This window comes from Ictidomys tridecemlineatus, chromosome 7 (assembly GCF_052094955.1).
Source record: "Ictidomys tridecemlineatus isolate mIctTri1 chromosome 7, mIctTri1.hap1, whole genome shotgun sequence".
NCBI lineage: Eukaryota > Metazoa > Chordata > Mammalia > Rodentia > Sciuridae > Ictidomys > Ictidomys tridecemlineatus.
The window spans coordinates 165,919,507-165,944,277 of NC_135483.1; the positions used below are offsets into that span (position 1 = coordinate 165,919,507).

General features: G+C 36.6%; 1 protein-coding gene across 1 annotated transcript in view; it reads right to left on the bottom strand.

Annotated features, from left to right (window-relative positions):
- Catspert (catsper channel auxiliary subunit tau) overlaps positions 1 to 24,771 on the bottom strand; it is a 134,251-nt gene that overhangs the window by 42,758 nt on the left and 66,722 nt on the right. Inside the window, 4 exon segments of the mRNA XM_078017868.1 lie at positions 4,912 to 5,205; positions 6,560 to 6,603; positions 8,897 to 8,975; positions 10,717 to 10,822. Coding sequence (XP_077873994.1) covers positions 4,912 to 5,205; positions 6,560 to 6,603; positions 8,897 to 8,975; positions 10,717 to 10,822 — 523 coding nt within the window.

The following is a 24,771-nucleotide window of genomic DNA, read 5'->3' on the forward strand; positions in this document are numbered from 1 at the left end:
TATAAGAACTTTAAAGAAGAACTAATACCAATACTCTTCAATCTATTTTAGGAGATAGAAAAAGAGAGAGTACTTCCAAATTCATTCTATAAGGCCAACATCACCCTGATTCCAAAACCAGATAGAGACACTTCAAATAAAGAAAACTACAGACCAATATCCCTAATGAATACAGATGCAAAAATCCTCAATAAAATTCTGGCAAATCAGATACAAAAACATATCAAAAAGATCATGCACCATGACCAAGTGGGATTCATCCCTGGGATGCAAGGCTGGTTCAATATACGGAAATCAACAAATGTAATTCACCACATCAATAGACTTAAAGGTAAGAACCATATGATCATCTCAATAGATGCTGAAAAAGCATTTGACAAAATACAGCATCCCTTTATGTTCAAAACTCTAGAAAAATTAGGGATAACAGGAAATTACCTCAACATGGTACTCTGATGATATCAGAATTCTGAGATGCTCAAGACCTTTTTACAAAATAATGTATAGTATTTGCATATAGCCTACACCTATCCTCATGTTATACTTTAAGTCATCTCTAGATTACATATAATAATCAATACTATTTAAATACCATGAAAATACTTGTTATACTGCATTGCTTAGGGAAAATGTCAAGAAAAAATCTGTTCATGTTCTGTGCAGATATATTTTCTTTTAGAATAATTTCATTCTGCAATTAATTGAATCTGTGGATGTGGAACCTGAAGATATTACAGGGTGGATTACATATACTTTTATGTTAAATATAAATATAATTCTGACTGAAACCTCAAGCTATCATATAAGAAGTCTGGCTGCCCTACTGTAAATAAACACATGGAGGCCACTAGAGTAGGAAAGACTATGAAACTACATGGACTACAAGGCTCATTCATCTCAGGATCCTAATTGAGATAAACTTTCCAGTCATTTTCAATGAGGCACCAGATATATGAATGAGTCATCTTGGGGACAATTTAACCCAGGAAAGCCCCAGAAGACTGTATGTGAAGCAGAACTTCCCATATAAGTACAATCAACACATCAAAGGCATGGTATAGATGCAAAAATAAATGTTTTCAGACACTTAAGCTCTGGGGTGGTTTGGCACGCAAATATATAAAAATGGGTACCTAGAGATAGATTGCTGCCACAACAAAAACCTAAAACAGTGCAATTTATTTGGGGACTGCATGTTAGACAATAGCTGAGGGAGCTTCAATAAAACTGTTAGATAATGCTGGAAGGACATGTAGGTAATTTTTACTAGGGACAAAAATGGTAACCAACTTTTTCTAGTTGTGAAAAGTGTAGCAACCCTGTGTTAACGGGAAATAAAAGCACTGAGTATTTGGCTACAGAAATTTCTAGGAAGCATGATGAAAGTGACAAATGGATTCTTTTAGATGTCTATTACAAAATACAAATAAAAAGAAGTGACCTTTTCAAGCAGAATCCAGGAGAAATATTTATGAACCAGAATTTTTCTGGAATATAAAAGTGTGTCTCATACACACCTCTCCTAGTCAATGACCATCAAAGTAGGAAATGACCTCAGGGTGAAGATCAAATCTACAGCAATACCAGTAAAGTGTGGTGTCAAGGCCAAGATCACAGGGGTATGGATATAAGATTTGTTGTTAAAACCTCAAAAAGATGTAAGGTTGTACCTCATAGACCCACTGAGGAAGATAAAATTTATTCTCAGAATTTTAGGTAGCATCTCAATCCCTCTCTGCTAGACAGGAACATTTCTAAAATTCTTAAGGATGTTATGTCACAGTACTCTGATTCTCAGCTCAAAGAAATATAGGCTTAAAGATATACAGGGGTATGATAATTGCCTAATTAAGATCAGAATTTATTACATAAAATGACCACAAAATCTTTAAAAAGAATCATAGTATCTTGAACTGAAAAGAATAGGAACAGCTGGGCACCATGGCACCCACCTATAATTCCAATAGCTCAGGAGGCTGAGGCAAGAGGATCACAAGTTCAAAGCCAGCCTCAGGAAAAGTAAGGCACTAACTAAGCAACTCAATGAGACCCTGTCTAGAAATAAAGTACAAAACAGGACTGGGGATGTGGCTCAAGGGTTGAGTATCCCTGAGGTTCAATACTTGGCACCCCCTCAAAAAAAGAATAGGAACAATTGAAAGTAAAAAGAGACACTCAAACACCCAACTTTCAGGCAGAACACAAATTGAAAAGATATTCAACTACAAACAGAAGTTCTTCCTTATGGAAAAAGAATTAATCTGAGGGAAAGCCAAGAACTTCAGAATTATTATGGTCTACTGACAGCTACATGTTTCATGTTGGCCCTCCTCCATCTTTGGAATCCTACGTTTCTATTCCAGTTTTTCTGTTCTGGACTCACTATTGTATGTAGGGGACAGAAAACTGATAAATTCACAGATTTCAAAACTGAGAGGTACCACAACCAAGAAGCCTCTCTCATCTAGACTTGGTTTAAATGCTGAAATTCTGTATTTCAAGCCCAAGCTTAATGCAGTAGTAGCATGAAGACTGAGGATCTGGGAAGGGAAATAAATATATTTTGCATGTGGGATGGAAATTACTTGCTAAGTAATTAAAAATCTATAGTTAATCTCCAAATATGGTCCCCAATGAACCACACCTCCCAAGATTTATACCCTTCTGTGGTCCCCTCCATACTGAACTAAGCCTGGCACTTGCTATAACTAACAGATTCAGAGGAGATAAACCTGAATTAGTATGAAGCCAAAGTTTTCAGAGGTCCTGAAGCTTCTATTTCTGTAATTTTGAAGGCCTCAGCTGCCACGTAAGTTCAGCTGCCTTGTTAAAAAGACCACATAGACCACAAGAGATCACATGGAGAGGTTGAGGGCCAATTCCTGAGAAAGTATATGCAGTATCAAACTAGATGTCCAAACAGCCCAGCTCAGCCCAGCCTTATAGCTGTTCCCATCAAAGTGTCAATCATGTAAGTGAGCCACCAATCGAGCCCCTAAATGACCACAAGTCCAACAAATATCCAATATCATGTGAAGCAAAAGTGCCCAGCTAAGCATAGTCAGTCCCACAAAATCTTGAGAGATAATAACTGTCTTAAGTCACTAAGTTTTAGAGTGGTTTGTTGTGCAGCAACAAATTATTTATGAAATGAAAAATGAACATTTTGGAAGTCAGACTGAATAAAATCAAAGGCAAACTACAAACTATGGAAAAGTACTTGACTATGCAAGTTGTCACTATTCTTAAACAGAAATAATTTAGAAATATATAATCCATATGTTTTCAAAAGAGGAAAAAATAGACAAAGGACATGGTCTTCTACTTATAGAGAAAATGAAAATGACTATTAAGCATGAAAAGGTTTTAATCATTATTTAGAGACTGTTAATACTCAAATACTGCTGGTGAATATGTAAAGTCGTATAATCTTTCTGGACAGTAATTTGTCAACATACCATTTCTGTATTATTAGATAATCACATATTCAAATAAATAGTAAAAAGAATACCAATTTCAAACTTTAAAAAATGTTCAAGAATATGGAAACTGTCTTTAAAAAATCATAGAATAACCATACTTGAGGATATTTTGCATCTTACAAATTTTTGAAAATTCAGGTGTGCTTATAATGTTAACTCATAAAAGCAAAATATAAAATTATACGTATAGTTTTATCCAAGTTGTAAAATTAAAGTATATATAGGCATAATGAAGATAAAGATAGATCTATAAATAGATATAATATAAACTTTCTAAATTTTATATGATCATGCATTACTTTCTTGTTTAGTAAAAAGAATAACTCCCTAGCTAGAGATATTTAATAAAATTGTATCTTTTGAAATTTGGAAGGGAATTTAGAAATGATCTGGTCTGATATATCAAAGGATGAGGAAATAGGTCTACAGATTTAGGTGACAAAGCTAGCTGAAATATTTAGAAGCAGAGCCTTATTTAGAACCCTTACTTGATCCATACACCTTTTCATACTGTTTTTGAAAGAGCTACCTATAGTACACACCTGTAATTCCAGCTACTTTGGAGGTTGATACAGGAGTATCACAAAGTTAAAAGCCAACTTGAGCAACCTAACAAGACTCTGTCTCAAAATAAAAAATAAAGGTGGGACAGCACTGGGACTGGGGATGTAGCTCAGTGGTAGAGCATCCCTGGTTTCATCCCTGGTACCAAAATAAAAAGAGCTACCTGTAATAGTGATTCAAATGGAATGCAAAGATCTAAGCAAAATACTATCATTTTGAGAAAGGCTTTACTCTGGTGTACCTTTAAATTTACATTCTTTTAAAAGTATAACATTATATGTAACAAGGATAACATATACTATTTTCTGTAATATAAAATACAACAGTTTCATTAATTTTTCTACTGAAATAACTTCCCAGGCTTTTACATTTCCTTTGAATTTATATTTTGCTACTGATGTTAATTTTAAAAATGAACTTTAAAAAAGTTACACTTTCAGCAGAATTTTGCATGCGCCTAGGAGATTAGTTTGTATAATTTGTATCTCAGATCACTTTGCTTTTTCTTCAAAAGTTTTCCTCATTTATCAGTAAAAACTGGGTGTAGAAATATTTAATACACTTAGATATATTTCTACTTAGAGACATATGAATATATTTTCAATTTATTTGTCTTTGATTTTTTAAAAAATAAATCATTTTCCCACTAGTCTGTACTTCAAATATGAAGATAGGCTAATTCAAGATCTTCTAAATCATGGCTTTGAAAGCTATCTTTCAATTTCAAATCTGGGGAAACGAAGCTTGTGCTCTTCCTTTCAGCTAAGGTTAGATAGCAGCTTTGCCACCTAGTTCTTCTTGAAGATGAAGCCAAATTCCTCCTCCTTATTGACTCTGGCTCCATACAGATACTACTCAACTTTACCTCTGATAGAGCTGAAATTGCTTTTAAAATGCTTCGATGTGTGTCATCTGATTTTGCATCTGATAGAAATGGTATACTTCTCCTTTCCTCTGGCGTGACTTCTGATTGGCCTTCACTGAAAAATGGTATTTTGTCCAGTAGGGTTTTTTCCTGCCTAGGAATAGAGGGCAGTAGAGAGTCTGAGGGTAGAGGTGTTGACATAACACTCTCAGGAGTAGCAAGAATTGAATAATCTTGGTCCAATAGGCTTGAAGTTGATGTAGGTATGCCTTCTTTATTATCATCACCCAGCAACTAGAAAATATAGCAATAAAACAAGCTACTAATTAAATGTTATTCACTAGAAAGTACTGAAAACAAATTAAAATCAATTGTACCCTTATCCTTTATCATGTTACCATGAGTACATGGTAATGACTACATTAATTAACAAAAGGAATGAGAAATTCTCTAATTCTGGAATCAGAATTAGATAAAACAGTGGCTTATAAAATAATGGTTCCCTTAGGTCAGGATTTTATAATCAGTAACATCTTTAAAAAGAAAATCTGGGATCTGACATTTTAGTGTTATACTATCACCAATATGTTATGAAACATGGGAAATTTTAATAGCATAATAACACAAACAACAATATTATAAAATAACAAGATATTATATAAAAGAAAGGAAATTTTAGCAGCAAAGTACTACAAAGAAGCATGTCATAAAGGATAGCCTGTTTAGTTAAATAAATTCAGCTTTATGAAAAATTCAATGTATTCACTTTTTTTCTTCTCTCCTTGAACTGGAAAAGACAGTACACACTGATTCTTCAAATTTGTATTTATAAGCCTCTAACCAAAAAATGGAAATCATTAAATGCTACTTGTCAAGCAGCAGACAAAAACTTTTCCTATTGTTTACATGGGATCTACTGTTATAATAGAATGGATGCCTGCTATAAAATTAGCTGAAGAACAAATTATATTAAGTGAATTTCTTTTTGCTGATTTTTACTGTAAAATACATGATATTATTCCATGAACAAAGTTTATAATATGACAAATTAAAAGATTTGGTGAGAAAGAGCCCAGAATGTGGGTAGGTCTATGGCAACCATGTCTAAGGTCTTATGTAGAATTTCATACTTAGTTCTTATCTTCCTTTCTTCTCTTCCTGAAAACCTTTTTTGTTTCCTATCTTCATATATATTCGTAAGGGCTACTGTTTTATGCTGAAACCAATATTTCCAGAGGGCAATTTAACTTTAAAAAATTGTACAATGTTCTCATATAGAAATAACCATGAAACAACAGAATAATTTCTCAGGTGCTTTTTTTCTTTACATATGTAACTATTTCTCTATTCACAAATATTTCACCCCTGCTGGGTGTGGTGGAACATGCCTGTTATCCCAGGCATGTTCCTCTAGAGGCTGAGGCAAGAGGATCACAAGTTCCAAGCCAGCCTCAGCAACTTAGCAAGGCCCTAAGCAACTTAGTGATACCCTGTCTCTACATGAAATGTACAAAAAGGTTGGGGATGTGACTCAGTGGTTAAGTGCCCTAGATTCAATTCCTAGTATAAGCAAAACAAAACAAAAAACAAGCATTTCACCCCTTCATAAAATAATGACTATTAGACATTTTCTTCCAACTTCCCTTACCTCACTTGGAGTAATTTCAGGTTCATTGTCTTTAACAGGGATATCTATTTGAAAAAAAAGCAAATAGAAGTACTTTGTTACACAAAACAATAAAAAAAGATTTATATTTATGTACACAATAAATATTATTACACTTTTTCTCACTACAAACAAACATCAACTTAAGTCAAAGCACCTATCCTAACAAACACTGCTTAGTTAAAATAGGGTGATGAATCTCTGGGAAGATGGAGGAATAATAATCAAACAAGTATGGGGATGAGATCAAAACATGCATGAAGGGATAAGATTTTCCTGTTATTTTTAATAAATATGCTATTTCCAAAAGTGCCTACACCATTTTATATTCCCACCAATAGTGTACAAGGGTCCCACTTTCTCTACACCCCTGAAAACTGTGTGATCTTTGGACTTTTTGATAACAGCTATACTAATACAACTATGAGATAGTATCTCATTTTGATTCTGATTTGCATTTCCCTAATGATTAAAGATGTTGGGCATATTTTCAAACACCTCCTGATCATTTGTATATCTTCTTCAAAGAAGTATGTACTCAAGTCCTTAGCCTATTTTTTAATTGAGTTAGTTTGTTGTTATTGCTTGAGTTGAAGTTATTCCTTATATAGTTTAAATATGAATCCCTTATCAGATATATGAGTTGCAAATATTTTTTCCCTTTCTGTAGGTTATCTATTCACTCTGTTATTTCTTTTATTGCACAGAAGTTTCTTGGCTGGAGGTAGCCCCATTCTCCATTGTTGCTTTTGTTGCCTTGTGCTTTTTGTCTATTAAATAAATTACTGCCTACACCAATGTCATTGAATTTTTCCTCTTTATTTTCTTCTAGGGGTTTTAGAGTTTCAGGAATTATGTTTAAGTCTTTAATCCATTTTCCTTTTCAGATAGTTCATGGCTAGTGTTCAGATTTTTGTATGCTGATTTCGTATCCTAAAACCTCACTGAATCCATGAATTAGTTCTAATGGGGTTTTTCTTCTAGAGGCTTTAGGATTTTCTACATATGAGATTATGACATTGGCAAAGAAAATTTTCCTTCATTCTTTCCAATTTGAAATCCTGCTATTTATTTTTCTTGACTAATTGCTCTGAGTAGGAGTCTATGATATGAGCAAAAATTCAGGCAACTTCTTAGCTAGAATATAATACAAATGGCTTCTAGTCCAATTTCCAACAGAGTCCTCCTTCTCCTATAAAATCTCACAAGCCCAGTCTTTACTGTCCATAGTTGTATTGACATTCTGGTCTTCTGAACTCCCACCAGAATCACCCATTAAGCTCAACTTACAATAATCTAGAACATTCCTAGCTTGCATCTCTAGATATTTCAAAATTCTTTCCATAGTGGAATGAAGTGGCATGAGTCTATAATCCCAGTGGCTTGGGAGGTTAAGGCAGGAGGATTGCAAGTTCAAGGCCAGCTTCAGCCAGTTTATCAAGGTACTAAGCAACTCAGTGAGATCCTGTCTCTAAATAAAATAAACAAAGGGGCTAGGGATATAGCTCAGTGGTTAAGCATTCCCTGGATTCAATCTCTGATACAACAATAACAAAAAAATTCCTCCCAAATTCCAAAACACTCTAAAAGCTTCTAAACCACGTGGTTAGGTTAGCCACAGAAATGACCCCAATTCTTGGTATCAATTTCTGTTTTAGTCAGTTTTTTTCACTACTGTGGCCAAAAGTTCTGATAAGAACAATTTCAAAGGCAGAAAAATTTATTTGGGGCTCATAGTTTCAGAGGTCTCAGTCCACAGATGGCCAACTCCATTTCTCAGGGCCAGAAGTGAGGCAGAACATCCTGGCAGAAGAATATGGCAGAGCAAAGTAGCTCAGGACATAGCACCAGGAAGGAGAAGGAAGGATGGAGGGAGAGGGAGAGAACAGTAGAGGAGAAGAGGAGGAGAGGGGGAGAGGTAGAGAAAGGGGGGGAGAGGTAGAGAGTGGGGAAGAGGGAGAGGGAGAGGGGGAGAGGGAGAGAGGGACAGAGGGAGAGAGCTCCCATCTCACCACAGACAAAATATAAACCCCAAAGGTACATGGCCAATGACTCTCCACCCCCCTCCAGACATACCCTACCTTCCTACAGTTCCACCCAGTTAATTCCTCTCAGGGGATTAATATACTGATTAGGTCAAACCTTTCATAACCCAATGATTTCACCAATAAACTTTCTTGCATTGTCTCACACATGAGCTTTTGGGGAACTTCTCACAAAACCATACACTTACTTAGAACAAATTACTAATTTTTGTGATATAACACCTTGATTTTAATTATCTTCAGAATAAACACAGAAATCAAGTTCGTTTCTTACATAATGTTGTGATATTTTCAGGCTTCTCTTCATCTAAATCATTACTCTCACTTTCAAGGTCTTCATCTAAATTACTTTCCTAAAATCACAGAAAGAAAGAAAAAATATTGGGGAAAATATTTAAGGAGGAAAAGGTTTTAGTTCCTTATTTTCATAACTTCTTTTTAGTGCAATATTCTCTCCCATCCCCTGCTAAATCTACAAAGGACAGAGGATAAGACAGAGAAGTATTTGTAAGAAATTCAATCCAAAGACTACCATTTTAAAGAGGAGTTGATATTCTAGAGAGAAGATATCCAATAATGGGTAGAGTATTTGAATAATGAATGTACATGATACACATAGGGTAAATTATATAATATTGTAACTTCAAGAACTAAGAAAGGGTACCCGTAGGTAACAGATTGTTATTTTTATTGTAATCCATTATGGCTTATGACTTGAAAAAGGATGTATATTTTTATAAAATTCTAAGGAAAACTGGGTTTAAAAATAGTTAAAAGACAGAATGACAATGGGATTTTTATAAAATACTGATCTTTCAGTAACAACCCAAAGTCCATAGTTCTTTTAATTAATAACCCTCCAAATTTTCCCTAAAGTATTACTTCTGTTATTAAAAATACTTCATTGTTCCTGTAGCAACATGAACTCTGCCTATTATAGAGAAATTGAAACACATGAAAATATTACTTTTTCAGGGTTATGATCTCAGTCAATGTTTCATCTTTTCACTGAGATAGCTATAAATTCTTTATTTCCAGATCAGTATAGGTGAGGTTGTATTTCTAAATATTAACCTTTACTCCTATCTGACAAGGATCTAGTATTAAAAAGACATTTAACTTAAAAATTGGCAAAGATCTGAAGAGAAAGAAATGGCCAGTAAACATATGAAAAGATGCTCACAACATTAATCTATAGAGAAATGCAAATCAAAAGCACAATAAATCACCATGTCAAACCCACAAAGATGGCTATAGTAATAATAGTAATAAAATGGAAAATAATAAGAGTTAGTGAAGACTTGGAACTCTCTACTGATTGGAATATAAGGTAATACAAAACTACTGTGGAAAACAATTTGATACTTTTTCAAAAATTTAAACTGAGAATTACAATATGATGCAGCTTCTACTCCTAGGTACTCAAGAGAATAAAGACATACATTCACACAAAAAACTTGCACATGAATGTCCAAAAGCATTATTATTCAAACTAGCTTAACAGTGAAAACAATGCAAATGTCCATCAGCTTATGATTATGAATAAACCAAAAGATGGCATATCCATTCAATGGAATGTCATTTGGAAATAAAAAGAAATGGAATACTTATACATATTACAACAAGAATAAACTTTGAAAACATTATGGCATCTGAAAAGGAAAATCACGAAGGGCAATATATTGTTATGATTCCATTTATATGAAATGTGTAGGACAGGTAAATCTATAGAGAAGAAAGTTGGCTATTGTTGCATAGGGCTAGAGGACAATGGGTGGATTGAAGGAGTGCTGGCTAAAGGGTATGGGTGTGCTTTTGAGAGTAAAATATTCTCAAGTTGATTGTGATGGTGGACACAATAAAGGCCATTAAACTGTACATTTTAAATGGATCAATATTGTTAAACCTAATAATTTATCATTAAATACTTAGTGAATGTAACATTACCAAAATAGGAAAGTGTGTGGGCCAAGAATAACATTTTACATGCTCTCCAAAAATAAGTGACATATGATCATCACTATTAATGACAATAATATTTCTTTTAAAAAAGTATTCAAAGCTCCAGGTGGAAGAATGTATTATGCCAATTACCGAAGATTCTTTAGGTTCCAATTTTGGGTTCAGAATGTTTTCTAAATAGTCAACTTTTTCTTTCCATGTACCCAGATTTCTATATTCTTTTTTCATTTTTTCCAGCCTAAAAAAAGTAATCAGTCATAGATGAAATAAGTCAGTAACAAAAGAATATGTATGTTATGATTCACATAGTATGATACACTTTTAAAAAGTTCTAAAAGAGACACACACACTATATTGTCTAGGGATACAGTCAAAAGAATGGAATGCTTCCAACAAAAATGAGTGAAGTAGTTACCTGAAGATGGTTAGGGAGATTATCATAAGGGCATATAAAACACATTTCTGATATTGGTGGTATTGTATATCTTAATCTGACACATAAATATCAGAAATTATTCAATACATATCATTCTAAGTGTTTTTAACCACACACCCTAGTCAGGTTGGGTTGCTTGAACAAAATGCTACAGATTGGGTAACTTAAACAACAGAAACAACAGACACCTATTTCTCACAGTTCTATAGGCTGAGAAGTCCAATATCAAGGTGCCAGCAAATCCAGTATCTGGTAAGGTACTCTTTCTGGTTTCAGATGTCCATCTTCTTGTATCCTCAGAGTGGAGAGAGATGGATCTCATGTTTCTTCTTTTAACAAGGGAATTAGTCCCATCTATAGGGCCTCACCATCAAACCTAAACTATTCCTAATTATCTCTCAGAGGTTCCACCTCCAAATACCATAATATTGAGGATTAGGTTTTTAACATATGAATTAGGATGAGCAAGCCAAAAAATTCAGTTCATAGCACTCTACATACATATTTTATAAATTAATCAATGTATAATATGATAGTTTCATTAAAACAGGTTTAAGGGGTTAGGGTTTAGCTCAGTAGTAAAGCACTTGCCTAGCATGTGGAAGGCCCTGGGTTCAATCCCCACCACTGCAAAAAATAAACAAAAATAGAAAAACAGTTTTTAATAAAAGGAATTTAGCCTTTAATCCAAGAAATTTCAAAAGGCTTGAGTAATCTAAGGATGCAGTCATTAAAAATTAAATGGAAAAGAGAATGTTTTCCAATTCATTTCATGAGGACACTATGGCCTTGACAATAAAATCTAACAAAGACATTTTAGGCTAATATCATTCATAAACATAAATGAATAAAATATAGTTTCAGTATGAAAAATCCAGTATTGTAGAAACAAAATAATATACAATGAACAAGTCAATTCATCCCAAGAATACAAGGGTGTTTTGACATTAACATTAGAAAATATAATTTAAATGTCATTTAACTGACTGAAAGAGAAAAAAATCATTAGACAAAATTCAACATCCACTCATGATTTTTTAAAAAAATTCTTAGATCACTAGGAACAATATTCAACAATATAGTTAACTGGCTGCAGCTCACATGCACATATGCACGCACACATGCACACACACATATACACAAAAGAACCTATATAAATAATGTTCTTCAATGTTAAATATTAGAAGTATTACTTTTAAAGATCATGAAGGAAAAAAAAGAGCTCCACTGTTACCACTTTTATCACAACCTGATTGGTGCTTATAGCTAATGTAATATGTCAAGAAAACAAAGAGGATAAGGTTTGGGGATAAAGAAACGAAACTGCTGTTATTTGTAGATGAAACGATTGTCTAAATAAATTACCTGAGAGATACTATAAATTAAATATAAATAATTTTAAATGTGAAAACAGTGAAACAGATATGAGAGGGAACTTCTGGGAAGGTAGTGGCAGCAAAGGCAGCATGATTTTTGAATCATCTTAACTCCCCACATAAAATTATAAAGAATATTGAGGTAGCAAACCCAAAAGCCTATGGACAACATTTATAAGAAACCATGCAGGAAAGTATATACACACATAAGACCTTCATGGCATCAACGTATATGTGGGAGAAAGCAGTTAGTGTAAAAAGAGTAATATGATAGCCCTGAGAACAACAGACCCCCAAAATAGCCAATAGGAGGTCACTGGAGAACACAGAGAGCCAATTTGAGAAAAGCAGTTGATATTGGGAGGGGTTTGTTCATTTAAATAGTAGTTGAGTACAAAGAATTCATGTAAGAGCTGATGAGGGGATTTAGGATGGTGAGTTAGAGGAACGCTGCATCCTGTCGCTCCCTTACTTGGGATTCAAAAGAGGGAAAACTGCTTGTCAGTGTGGTAGGTAAAAGAGGGATTTCACTAAAATTCAATATCTGGACAGTCAGAGTGTCTAAGAGACTCAGAGATTTGAATCTATCAAAGAAAGAGTACATTGAAGCCAAGCCAGCTACACCAGTGGCAGTGGCAATAGTTCTAGTCTACCACATAGGGATGGGAGAGAAACACAATGGAGAGATTTGACACAGAAAACATGTAACTTAGCTGATTCAGAGGCTGCAACATAAACTGGTGTTTGAAAAGTGTTCAACTGGCAAGTGGAGAATTGAGGCAAGAAGCATTTGAGGAGTTCATGCTGTAGCTTGCTGCTGTGGAGCCCAGGAGTTCATGGCAAACATTGCCATACTCTCCCAGCACTTAAGTGCCTACCATGTGGCTTAGGGTTTACCTGCCAGGATATGAATGAAACAAAAACACAGAAAAGGTACCCAGGGGGATTCAAAGTAAGAAAAATGAAGGAAAGTCCAACTTGCTTTTCCCTGCGTCTAGAGGCTCCTGTGACCAACTGAATAGGGTAGGAAATCTGAATATGTAGGTGTGAATATGTTCAGGGACTAAGTCTTGAAAGCCTATGTATGTTTGTGGGTAGAAGAAAGGGTGAAATTTGTTGCCCCTGCCCCACAAGCAAAATTTGTGGAAAGGTTCTAGGATTCAGACTCCCAGAAGAGATTGGCATCTGCTGAGCCCTAGGTGTGTATTAATTTAATCTCTCCAGAGCAGATACCACCCAAAAAAAGCCCCACGGCCTGATTAGATCCAAGCCTTAGCCACCAAAACTTCCTTTTGGTAACTCTGCAGCAGCCTCACCCTGGAAATACATTTGATCTGGTGTATCCAGGAAAAACTCCATTTGACATCCTACCTTATACTGGTCAGAAGGCAAGCTGAGAACTATTTCAACCAGCTTCAGTTTTAGATACTCCAACTGGCAGTTTGGTGAGCAACACAAAAAAGAGAAAGGGGTTAACAACCCCCAGCCCTTGCTCTTTCTCTCTCTTAGTATATACCTCAAGAAAAAATGGAAAGGACAGATGGGCATAGGCAGTGACTATCCATTCTTTTCTTTTCTTTTCTTTTGATGAGAAAAAGGAAAAAGATTCATTATTTTGCTAGCAAAGGAGAAACACAGGGGACTCCTATCTTAGAAGCTGCCCATCAGGAGGCTTTCAAAGAGGTGATTCAAAGATTACATTCCACATGTTCCCTGTTGGAGTTGTAATTCACTTGTTAATTTGGGAGATAAAATTTCTGAGATCTTCTGGTACCACCCCCAAAGTCTGGATTACTTTATTCCTATGGTGGGTGTGCACTTAGAAGCAGATAACTTCCTACTATGGGGAAGAAAAGTAATCTCTTTTCCCTTGATATTAGGGAGGGTAAAAGATTAGGGGAGGAGTAGAGAGAGAAAAAGATAAAGAAACATGTCCATTTTAAAAATAAGTTGCAGTACAGAGAAGCAAGGGCTATATTCAAAGCATAAAGTGGACCACTGTTACATTACCCCACTGTCAATTTCCACATCCCATTTCTATAGGAAAATGGGTAATGACATCTCCAAGCTGCTTCCTGCTGAAAGAGGGCAAAGTTGGGGGAAGTAAACCAAAATTCTTGTTCTCTATTAGGTAGGGCTTAAACAATTAAGGATATTCAGCATTAGGGCAGTCCAGAAGTCCACAGTGGCATCTGGCAGGTGACTGGACAACTCATACATAGGACAGGGATCATGCTAAGAACAATAAATAAAACAAAAGCATTATATCTTGTAAACAATTAGCACAAAAGAAATTAAAATTTCAGCCAGTCTCTGAAAAACATGAAGCCAGTAACTCATAATTATCAGTGAAAAGCAGATCAAATTTATCAGTGTAGGAGATTAGGAAGATTTGTAGGTCTATGAGGTCAGGCTCAAATTAACTCAGGAAAAATTTACAACTCTAAAATCCTTTGATATCATTATTATTAAGCACTCCCGCACAAGCTTTCCTCTACTAGTAGTGCCATCTGCCAGGACATGTCAGGGTCTTGCTGACTGCCGCAGTCTGGCTGGATACAATTCAGGAGCCACTTGTCAAAAGAAACAAACTTTATTTTTAGAACCACACACGCCAAACAAAACAGTTCCTCAGGAAAAACCCTCAGAGCCCAACTGCCACCACCAGCTTCCCACAAGCCTCTCCCACTCCCACAATCTTCCTCCCTTGAGGCCGATTGGCTGGGTCATGTGGGCGGAGCCAAAGAAGTCCCCCAATGAACAGCTCCGTGGTCTGAAAGGGCAGGGAAATAGCCCAATGAGCATCATCGCAGAGGAGCCAATCAGCTAGATGTTGCTGGGGCCGCTGTGAACCAATCATCAGCTGGCAGCTGGAAGTTTGCTGGGGCCCCTTTGGCTGTGGCTCTCAACAGCTGACCATATGTGGTTTCTCTTGGAAGTATCAGGAACATTTCTCTGTTCACTTTTTAGACACTGTAAACCCTCTTCTAGCTTCCTATCACATTGTTTCCCTTGCTGAACTGTTTCTACCATCTTTTAGAACTAATTGCTTTATATAACTCCTTTCTCCATCATGTTGTTGCAATTATTACTACTTTGGATGACATACAGTTGACACCTGCTGTTTGCTTTAATGCCAGATTTATTTAGTTCATGGTTATTTATTGTTTTTGCTGTTGACATTTGCTGACTCCACCATTCCTTGTTTGTTTGTTGACTGGTTTTCATTGTGGGAATTACCATTATAGATGTCATCCTAGAAACTAGGTATTTATATTAATGCATCAGTTTTTGCTATTATTTATTTACTCCTATTCTGTGAAGTGCTGGAAACCTATAGGGACTATGTTGCTAAACTAACCCAAAACACAGAATATACCTTGCTTCACACAAATTAACACTGAAACTTCAACTATACTTTAATACAAAGAATAGAAGAGGAAAAAGCCCAAACTAATGACCAGGTACCCAGTAGGAATGGCTAGGGGGTGGCCCTCAGGTCACATACACAGACATTCACTGCTAAGAGCAAAAAGCTAAAATTAGCACAAAGGCTGTGGGTAACACACCTATAAGGGGATATCAATCTAGGTCACTCTCTGAGAAGTAATCTAGAGAAGATTTTGGAAAGAGAAGGCAGAACCCTAAAAAGGGCCACATGTGAGACTGGAAGAGAAATCCATCCCAACAGATGCATAAAAACCAATATAGGAATACAAGAAATATGAAAAGCAAGGTAACATAACACTTCCTAAAGCATATAATTTGCCATAAACAGACCCCAAAGATATTGAAGTGGATGAAAGAATTTTTAAAATGATTATAAAAATGATCAATGAATTCTGAGAGAACACAGATAAAACAATTGTCTGTTCAGGATATGAATGAGAAATTTAGAAAGGAAATAGAGATAACTGAAAAAGAACAAACAGGAATCTTGGAAATGAAAGGCACAATAAATTAATTTTTTAAAATGTTCAGTTGAAAGTCTCTCAAATAGAGTTGACCAAGCTGAAGAGAGAATCTCAGAGCAGGAAGACAAAGTGGCCAACCTTGAAAATTTAGACAGGATTTAAAGAAAAGAAAATAAGTAACCATAATCAGAATATACAAGAACTCTGGGACAATATTAAGACACTAAATCATTGAAATTGAGGAGAGTTGTAAGAGGCAGGCTAATTGCAAGAGTAACATTTTCAGGGAAATAAAAACAGAAAAATTTCCAAACCTTGAGAATGAGATACACATCCAGATATAGGAATCATTCGTAACCCTAAATAGACAAGATCAAAAAAGAATTTCTCCATGACACATTAAAATGCCTAACACATAGAAAAAGGATACAATTGTAAAAGCCTCAAGAGAAAAACATAAGGTCATATTTAGAGGCACGACAATCAAAATTCGTTCCAATTTTCCAGCACAAAGCCAGGAGGATTTGAAATGACGTGTTCTAAGCACTGAACAAAAATAACTGTCAGCTCAGATTGTTATATCCAGCAAAGCTATCCTTCAAAACTAAAGCAGAAAGAAAACCTTCCAAGATAGGCAAAAACTAAAAGATCTCATGACTTCAAAACCAGCATTACAGAACTTACTAAAAGAAATACTCCATATAGAAGAAATCAAAGACAAACCCCAGTGCTCACAAATGAACAAAACTTATTTGAAGAGTAACCAAGCAAATGAGAAACAGGACCAAATTAATGTTACAATTAATAAAAAAGACCAGAATTAATAAGAATCTCTCTATAATAACATTGAACGTAAATGGTCTCAACTGAAGACTTAGACTGGCAGAATGCCAAAAAAATCAACACCAAACTGCGGCAGCCTAGGCCCAGCCTAGACTGCCCACACCAGCCTGCGTGGGACCCAGGCTCACAGTAGGCCCAGGTCCACCTATCCACTGGTGGGGCAGACACCCACCAGAGCCCAGCCTTTGGCACAGGACCACCTCTTCTGACCACCAGAGACATTCACAGGAACCCAGACCCTGACAAGATCCATCCACACCGACTTGCACAGTACCCAGGTCCAGGGTAGGTCTGAGTACACATCCCACCCCCGCAACCTGGGAGCCTAAGCCTAACCAAATTCCATCTTGGGACACTGTAGTCATCGCCACAGCCTTCCCCATGCAATAGCCCCTAACTTTTTAACAACAGACAGAAGCAGTTGCATTTCAGAGAAGGCATCCCAAAGGGAGTGTGAGGCCAACTCTTTCAGCCCCATCTCTGTAAGACATTGCTTCCATCTTGGGGCACCTTAACTATTATCTCGAATTACCTCAGCTATTGCTGCCATTACTTTTGGATACAGTAGCATACATTGAGGGATACCAGCAGAGTCTGAAAGTCCAACATCAAGATGAGGTATAGATAATCAGCATGGATACTACAAGAATATAGGGAAGAAATTATAATATCTCAGATCCACACTGCAAGAAAGGAAGACACATAGACAACATGAAAAAACAAGGGAGGAAAGTGCCCCAAACAAACCAGAATACTATAATAACAGAACCCATGAACAGCAAAGTTGATGAAATGTCAGAGAAGGAGATCAGAAGGTTCAGAATTAAAGTGATATGTGAATTAAAGAATGACCTTAATGAGCAAATACAGGCAACTAAGAATTGATTACTCCAGGGGCTGGGGATGTGGCTCAAGCGGTAGCGCGCTCGCCTGGCATGCGTGCTGCCCGGGTTCGATCCTCAGCACCGCATACCAACAAGGATGTTGTGTCCGCCAAGAACTAGAAGATAAATGTTAAAAATTCTCTCTCTCACTCTCTCTCTCCTCTCTCACTCTCTCTTTAAAAAAAAAAAAAGAATTGATTACTCCAACAAAGAGATAAGAGAGCAAATACAGGTAGCAAAAGATTACTTCAAGACAGAGAAAGAAATCTGAAAAAAAAAAACAGTCAGAAATCCTTGAAATGAAAGATACAATAAATCAAATAAAAAACTCAATAGAAAACATAACCAACAGACTAGATCACTTGGAAAAAAGAATATCAGATAATGAAGTCAAAGTACACAATATGGAAAATAAAGTTGATCACACAGTGAAGACAGTAAAAATCCATGAATAGAACATCCAAGAATTATGGGACAGCATCAAAGACTAAATCTAAGAGTTATTAAGATAGAGGAAGACAGAGAGTTTCAAACCAAAGGAATATATAATGTCTTCAATGAGATAATATCAGAAAATTTCTCAAGCATGAAGAATGAATTGGAAAACCAAATACAAGAGGCTTACAGGACACCAAATGTACAAAATTAGAACAGATCTACATCAAGGCTCATTATAATGAAAATGCCTAGCATACGAAATAAGGATAGAATCTTAAAAGTCGCAAGAGAGAAAAATCAGATCACATATAGGAGGAGACCAATTCGTATCTCAGGAGAGTTTTCAACCCAGACCCTCAAAGCCAGGAGATCATGGAACAACATATACCAAGCTTTGAAAGAAAATGGATGCCAACCAAGAATCTTATATCCAGCAAAACTAAGCTTTAGATTTATTTGATGATGAAATAAAAACCTTCCATGATAAACAAAAGTTAAAAGAATTTACAACTAGAAAGCCTACACTACATAATATCCTCAGCAAAAGATTCCAAGAGGAGAAAATGAAAAACAATGATGAAAATCAGCAGATGGAGTGATTACACTAAAGGAAAATCTAATCAGAGGAGAAACCAAGTTATGTTAAATACCAAAAATAAACAAAAATGGCTGGGAATACAAATCATGTCTCAATAATAACCCTGAATGTTAATGGCTTAAACTCACCAATCAAAAGACATACACTAGCAAATTGGATCAAAAAAAAAAGACCCAACAATATGCTGCCCGAAAGAGACTCATCTCATAGGAAAATACATCCACAGACTGAAGGTGAAAGGTTGGGAAAATCATACCACTCACATGGACTGTGGAAGCAAGCAGGGGTTTCCATTCTCATATCAAATAAAGTAGATGTGGTGAGAAGAACATGGCTGCCAGCGAAGAGGCAGCACATACAATGCCTCCGTGGTAAGGGGATCAGAGAGACTCATTAATACACCCACATGCGTCCTGCTGAGAAACTTCAAGCAAAATTCCTCTGAAAGGAGACCTTCCTGGAACTAGTAAGTTTAATAGGAGGTGTCAGATTGTCACAGAATACTGAATCTCGGCAACCCAGAGCAGGGGCACAGTCCCGCCGGGGCCGCCAAATGGCCACTGCCTACACATTGCAGTGAACATAGGAGCGGACACTGACTGCCTGGACCCCCGCGGGCGGGCTCTGTGAACCGCAGCTGACCACTGCCCACACGCTGCAGTGTTCGTGGGAACGGTCGCTGCCTGCCTGGGCCCCCGTGAGCTGGCTCTGTGAATCGCAGCCAGCCGCAGGCCACACGCTGTAGTGAGTTTAGGAGCAGGAACTGCCTGCCTGGGCCCCCGCAGCCCGGCTTTGTGAACCGCCCACACGTAGCAGGGAACTTGGGAGCCGTTGCTGGCTGCCTGCCTGCCCCCCCCCCCCCCCCCCCCCCCGGCTTTGTGAACCGCAGCCGGCCGCTGCTCACACGGTGCAGTGAACTTGGGTGCCGGCGCTGTCTGCTTGGGCCCCGCAGACCGGCTCTGTGAAACGCCACTGGCTACCGCCAAGCGGCCGCTGCCTACACCCTTGCAGTGAGTGGGGGAGCAGGCGCTGCCTGCCTGGCCCCGCCGGCCCGACTCTGTGAACCTCCTCTGGCGGTTTGGAGCTGCAGACGACCACCCTGCCAACCCAGTGCTGCAAACGACCCCTGACCAGCTCTGCAAAAGGCCCCGCCCACACGGCGAACAGCAGGAAGGGAGACCCGCCCAATCCGGGAGGAAGAACCGCTGCACAGTGATTGACTCCCGCCTACTGAGAGGAGAAACTTGGCCCGGTGGGCATAGCTCCATCCACTGGAAGAGCAGTTAATCGAATTCTAAGACTGCATTTATAAATTTTTTTTTTGCTGTCTTTTTAAATGCTTTTTAATCCATCTTATTTTATTTTATTCTATTTTTTAATTTCATTTTCCATTTCTACTATTATTATTTTTCTTTAAATCCCTTTTAATCTTCTATTTTTTTCTATCCTTCTTTTCTCCTGTCTTTACATTTCTTTTAAATTTTCTTATTCCCCCTTCCTTGAATTCTACCTGCTTACTCTTATTCTCTTTAGTGACTTCTACCCACCCCTTCTAATACCTTTCCTCCCAAGCTTCAAATATATTTATAGGAGTAAACAGTAACTCAGCAGTCAAACAGAACAAGAAACAATATGAACAGCATGAAAAAGCAAGGAAGAAAAGGAGTGCAAACAATGCAGGGAAGCCTAAATATTCAGGAGGATATAGAGTCACCAGAAAAATGGTCATATAAAGAACTCATGGAACACCTGAGACAGATGTAACAGAACCTTAAAGAGGATACAAGACAGCAAATTCAAGCAGCGAAAGAACACATTGAGAATGTATTACACAAACAGATAAAGGAAGAAGTTAAGCATCTTTATCAGGAGATAGAGACTATAAAAAAGAATCAAACCATAATTTTAGAAATGAAGGAAACTATAAACCAAATTAAAAACTCAAATGAGAGTATCATTAATAGAGTGGAGCAAGTAGAAGCTAGAACGTCAGATAATGAAGACAAAATATATCATCTGGAAAAGAATCTAGCCATCTCAGATAGGCTGGTTAAAAATCATGAGAGAAGCATACAAGAGATATGTGATAATATAAAAAAAACCAAATTTAAGAGTCATTGGGATAGAGGAAGGGATAGAGATTCAAACAAGGGGAATGAGTAATCTACTAGATGAAATAATTACAGAAAACTTTCCAGAAATAAAAAAGGAAACAGATATACAAATTGTAGATGCATACAGGATACCGAACATACAAAATCACAGTAGACCAACGCCAAGACACATTGTTATGAAGATATCCAATATACAGAACAAAGAAAAAATATTAAAAGCTACAAGAGAAAAGAGAAAGATTACATTCAGGGGTAAACCAATAAGGTTAACAACGGACTTCTCAACTCAGACACTGAAAGCGAGAAGATCCTGGAACAACGAATTTCAAACACTGAAAGACAATGGATGCCAAACAAGAATTCTGTACCCAGCAAAATTAAGCTTCAGATACGACAACGAAATAAAAATCTTTCACGATAAACAAAAACTAAAAGAATTTGCAGCCAGAAAACCAGCGTTGCAAAGCATCTTGAGCAAAACACTTCAAGAGGAAGAAACGGAAAACAATAACCAAAGCCAACAGTGGGAAGTACCTCAGTAAAGACAGACGGAGGGGGGAAAACTAATCATGGTGAAACAAACGCAATTAAAAAAAAAAAAACGAGATAAATAATCAAACATGGCTGGAAGTACAAACCATATATCAATAGTAACTCTAAACATTAATGGTTTAAACACTCCAATAAAGCGACATAGGCTGGTAACATGGATCAAAAAAACAAATCCAACAATATGCTGCCTCCAGGAGACTCACCTGACTGGAAAAGACATACACAGGCTGAAGGTGAAAGGTTGGGAAAAAATATACCACGCACATGCTCCTCGCAAGCAAGCAGGGGTGGCCATCCTCATATCGAATAAAATCGACTTCAAGACTAAGTTAATCCAAAGGGATAAGGAAGGACATTATATACTGTTAAAAGGAACCATTAAACAACAAGACATAACAATTATCAATATTTATGCACCAAATAATGGCGCTTCGAAGTTTATAAAACAAATTCTCCTCAAGTTCAAGAATCAAATAGACCACAATACAATAATTATGGGTGACTTGAACACACCTCTCTCACCCATGGGACAGATCCTCCAAGCAAAAGTTGAATAAAGAAACTATAGACCTCAATACCACAATCAATAACCTAGACTTAACTGACATATATAGAATATACCAACCATCATCGAATGGATATACTTTTTTCTCAGCAGCACATGGATCCTTCTCAAAAATAGACCATATATTATGCCATAGGGCAACCCTCAATAAATATAAAGGGGTGGAGATTATACCATGCATTTTATCTGATCATAATGGATTGAAACTGGAAATTAATGATAAAAGAAGGAAGGGAAAATCCAATATCACATGGAAAATGAACAATATGTTACTGAATGATCAAAGGGTTACAGAAGACATAAAGGAGGAAATCAAAAAATTCTTAGAGATAAATGAAAATGCAGACACAACCTATCGGAATCTATGGGACACAATGAAAGCAGTTTTAAGAGGGAAATTCATCGCCTGGAGGTCATTCCTCAAAAAAAGGAAAAACCAACAAATAAATGAGCTCACACTTCATCTCAAAGCCCTAGAAAAGGAAGAGCAAAACAATAGCAAATGCAGCAGAAAGCAAGAAATAATTAAAATCAGAGCGGAAATCAATGAAATTGAAACAAAAGAAACTATCGAAAAAATTAACAAAACTAAAAGTTGGTTCTTTGAAAAAATAAACAAGATTGACAAACCTTTAGCAATGCTAACGAAGAGAAGAAGAGAGAGAACTCAAATTACTAACATAAGGGATGAAAAAGGCAATATCACAATAGACGCCACAGAAATACAGAAGACAATTAGAAATTATTTTGAAAACCTATATTCCAATAAAATAGAAGATAGTGAAGACATCGATAAATTTCTTAAGACATATGATTTGCCCAGACTGAGTCAGGAGGACACACACGATTTGAACAGACCAATATCAATGGATGAAATTGAAGAAGTAATCAAAAGACTACCAACCAAGAAAAGCCCAGGACCGGATGGGTATACAGCGGAGTTTTACAAAACCTTTAAAGAAGAATTAATACCAATACTTTTCAAGTTATTCCAGGAAGTAGAAAAAGAGGGAGTCCTTCCAAATTCATTCTATGAGGCCAACATTACATTGATTCCGAAACCAGACAAAGACACATCAAAGAAAGAAAACTACAGACCAATATCTCTGATGAACCTAGATGCAAAAATCCTCAATAAAATTCTGGCGAATCGGATACAAAGACACATCAAAAAAATTGTGCACCATGATCAAGTAGGATTCATCCCTGGGATGCAGGGATGGTTCAATATACGGAAATCAATAAATGTTATTCACCATATCAATAGACTTAAAGATAAGAACCATATGATCATCTCGATAGACGCAGAAAAAGCATTCGACAAAGTACAGCAGCCCTTTATGTTCAAAACATTAGAAAAACTAGGGATAACACGAACTTACCTTGATATTGTAAAAGCTATTTATGCTAAGCCCCAGGCTAGCATCATTCTGAACGGAGAAAAATTGAAGGCATTCCCCTTAAAATCAGGGACAAGACAGGGATGCCCTCTATCACCACTTCCATTCAATATAGTTCTCGAAACACTGCCAGAGCAATTAGACAAAGAAATTAAAGGCATAAAAATTGGAAAGGAAGAACTTAAATTATCACTATTTGCAGATGACATGATTCTATACCTAGAAGACCCAAAAGGGTCTACAAAAAAACTACTAGAGCTAATAAATAAATTCAGCAAAGTGGCAGGGATATAAAATCAACACGCACAAATCAAAGGCTTTTCTGTATATCAGCAACAAAGCCTCTGAAATGGAAATAAGGAAAACCACTCCGTTCACAATATCCTCAAAAAAAATAAAATACTTGGGAATCAACCTAACAAAAGAGGTGAAAGATTTATACAATGAAAACTACAGATCCCTAAAAAGAGAAGTAGAAGAAGATCTTAGAAGATGGAAAGATATACCCTGTTCATGGATAGGCAGAACTAACATCATCAAAATGGTGATATTACCAAAAGTCCTCTATAGGTTTAATGCAATGCCAATCAAAATTCCAATGGCATTGCTTGTAGAAATAGATAAAGCAATCATGAAATTCATATGGAAGAATAAAAGACCCAGAATAGCAAAAGCAATTCTAAGCAGGAAGTGTGAATCAGGCGGTATAGCAATACCAGATTTCAAACATACTACAGAGCAATAGTAACAAAAACAGCATGGTACTGGTACCAAAACAGGCGGGTGGACCAATGGTACAGAATAGAGGACACAGTAACCAATCCACAAAACTACAACTACCTTATAATCGATAAAGGGGCTAAAAGCATGCAATGGAGGAAGGATAGCATTTTCAACAAATGGTGTTGGGAACTGGAAATCCATATACAACAAAATGAAACTGAATCCCCTCCTCTCACCATGCACAAAAATTAGCTCAAAATGGATCAAGGACCTTGATATCAAATCAGAGACTCTGCGTATGATAGAAGAAAAAGTTGGCTACGATCTACATATTGTGGGATCAG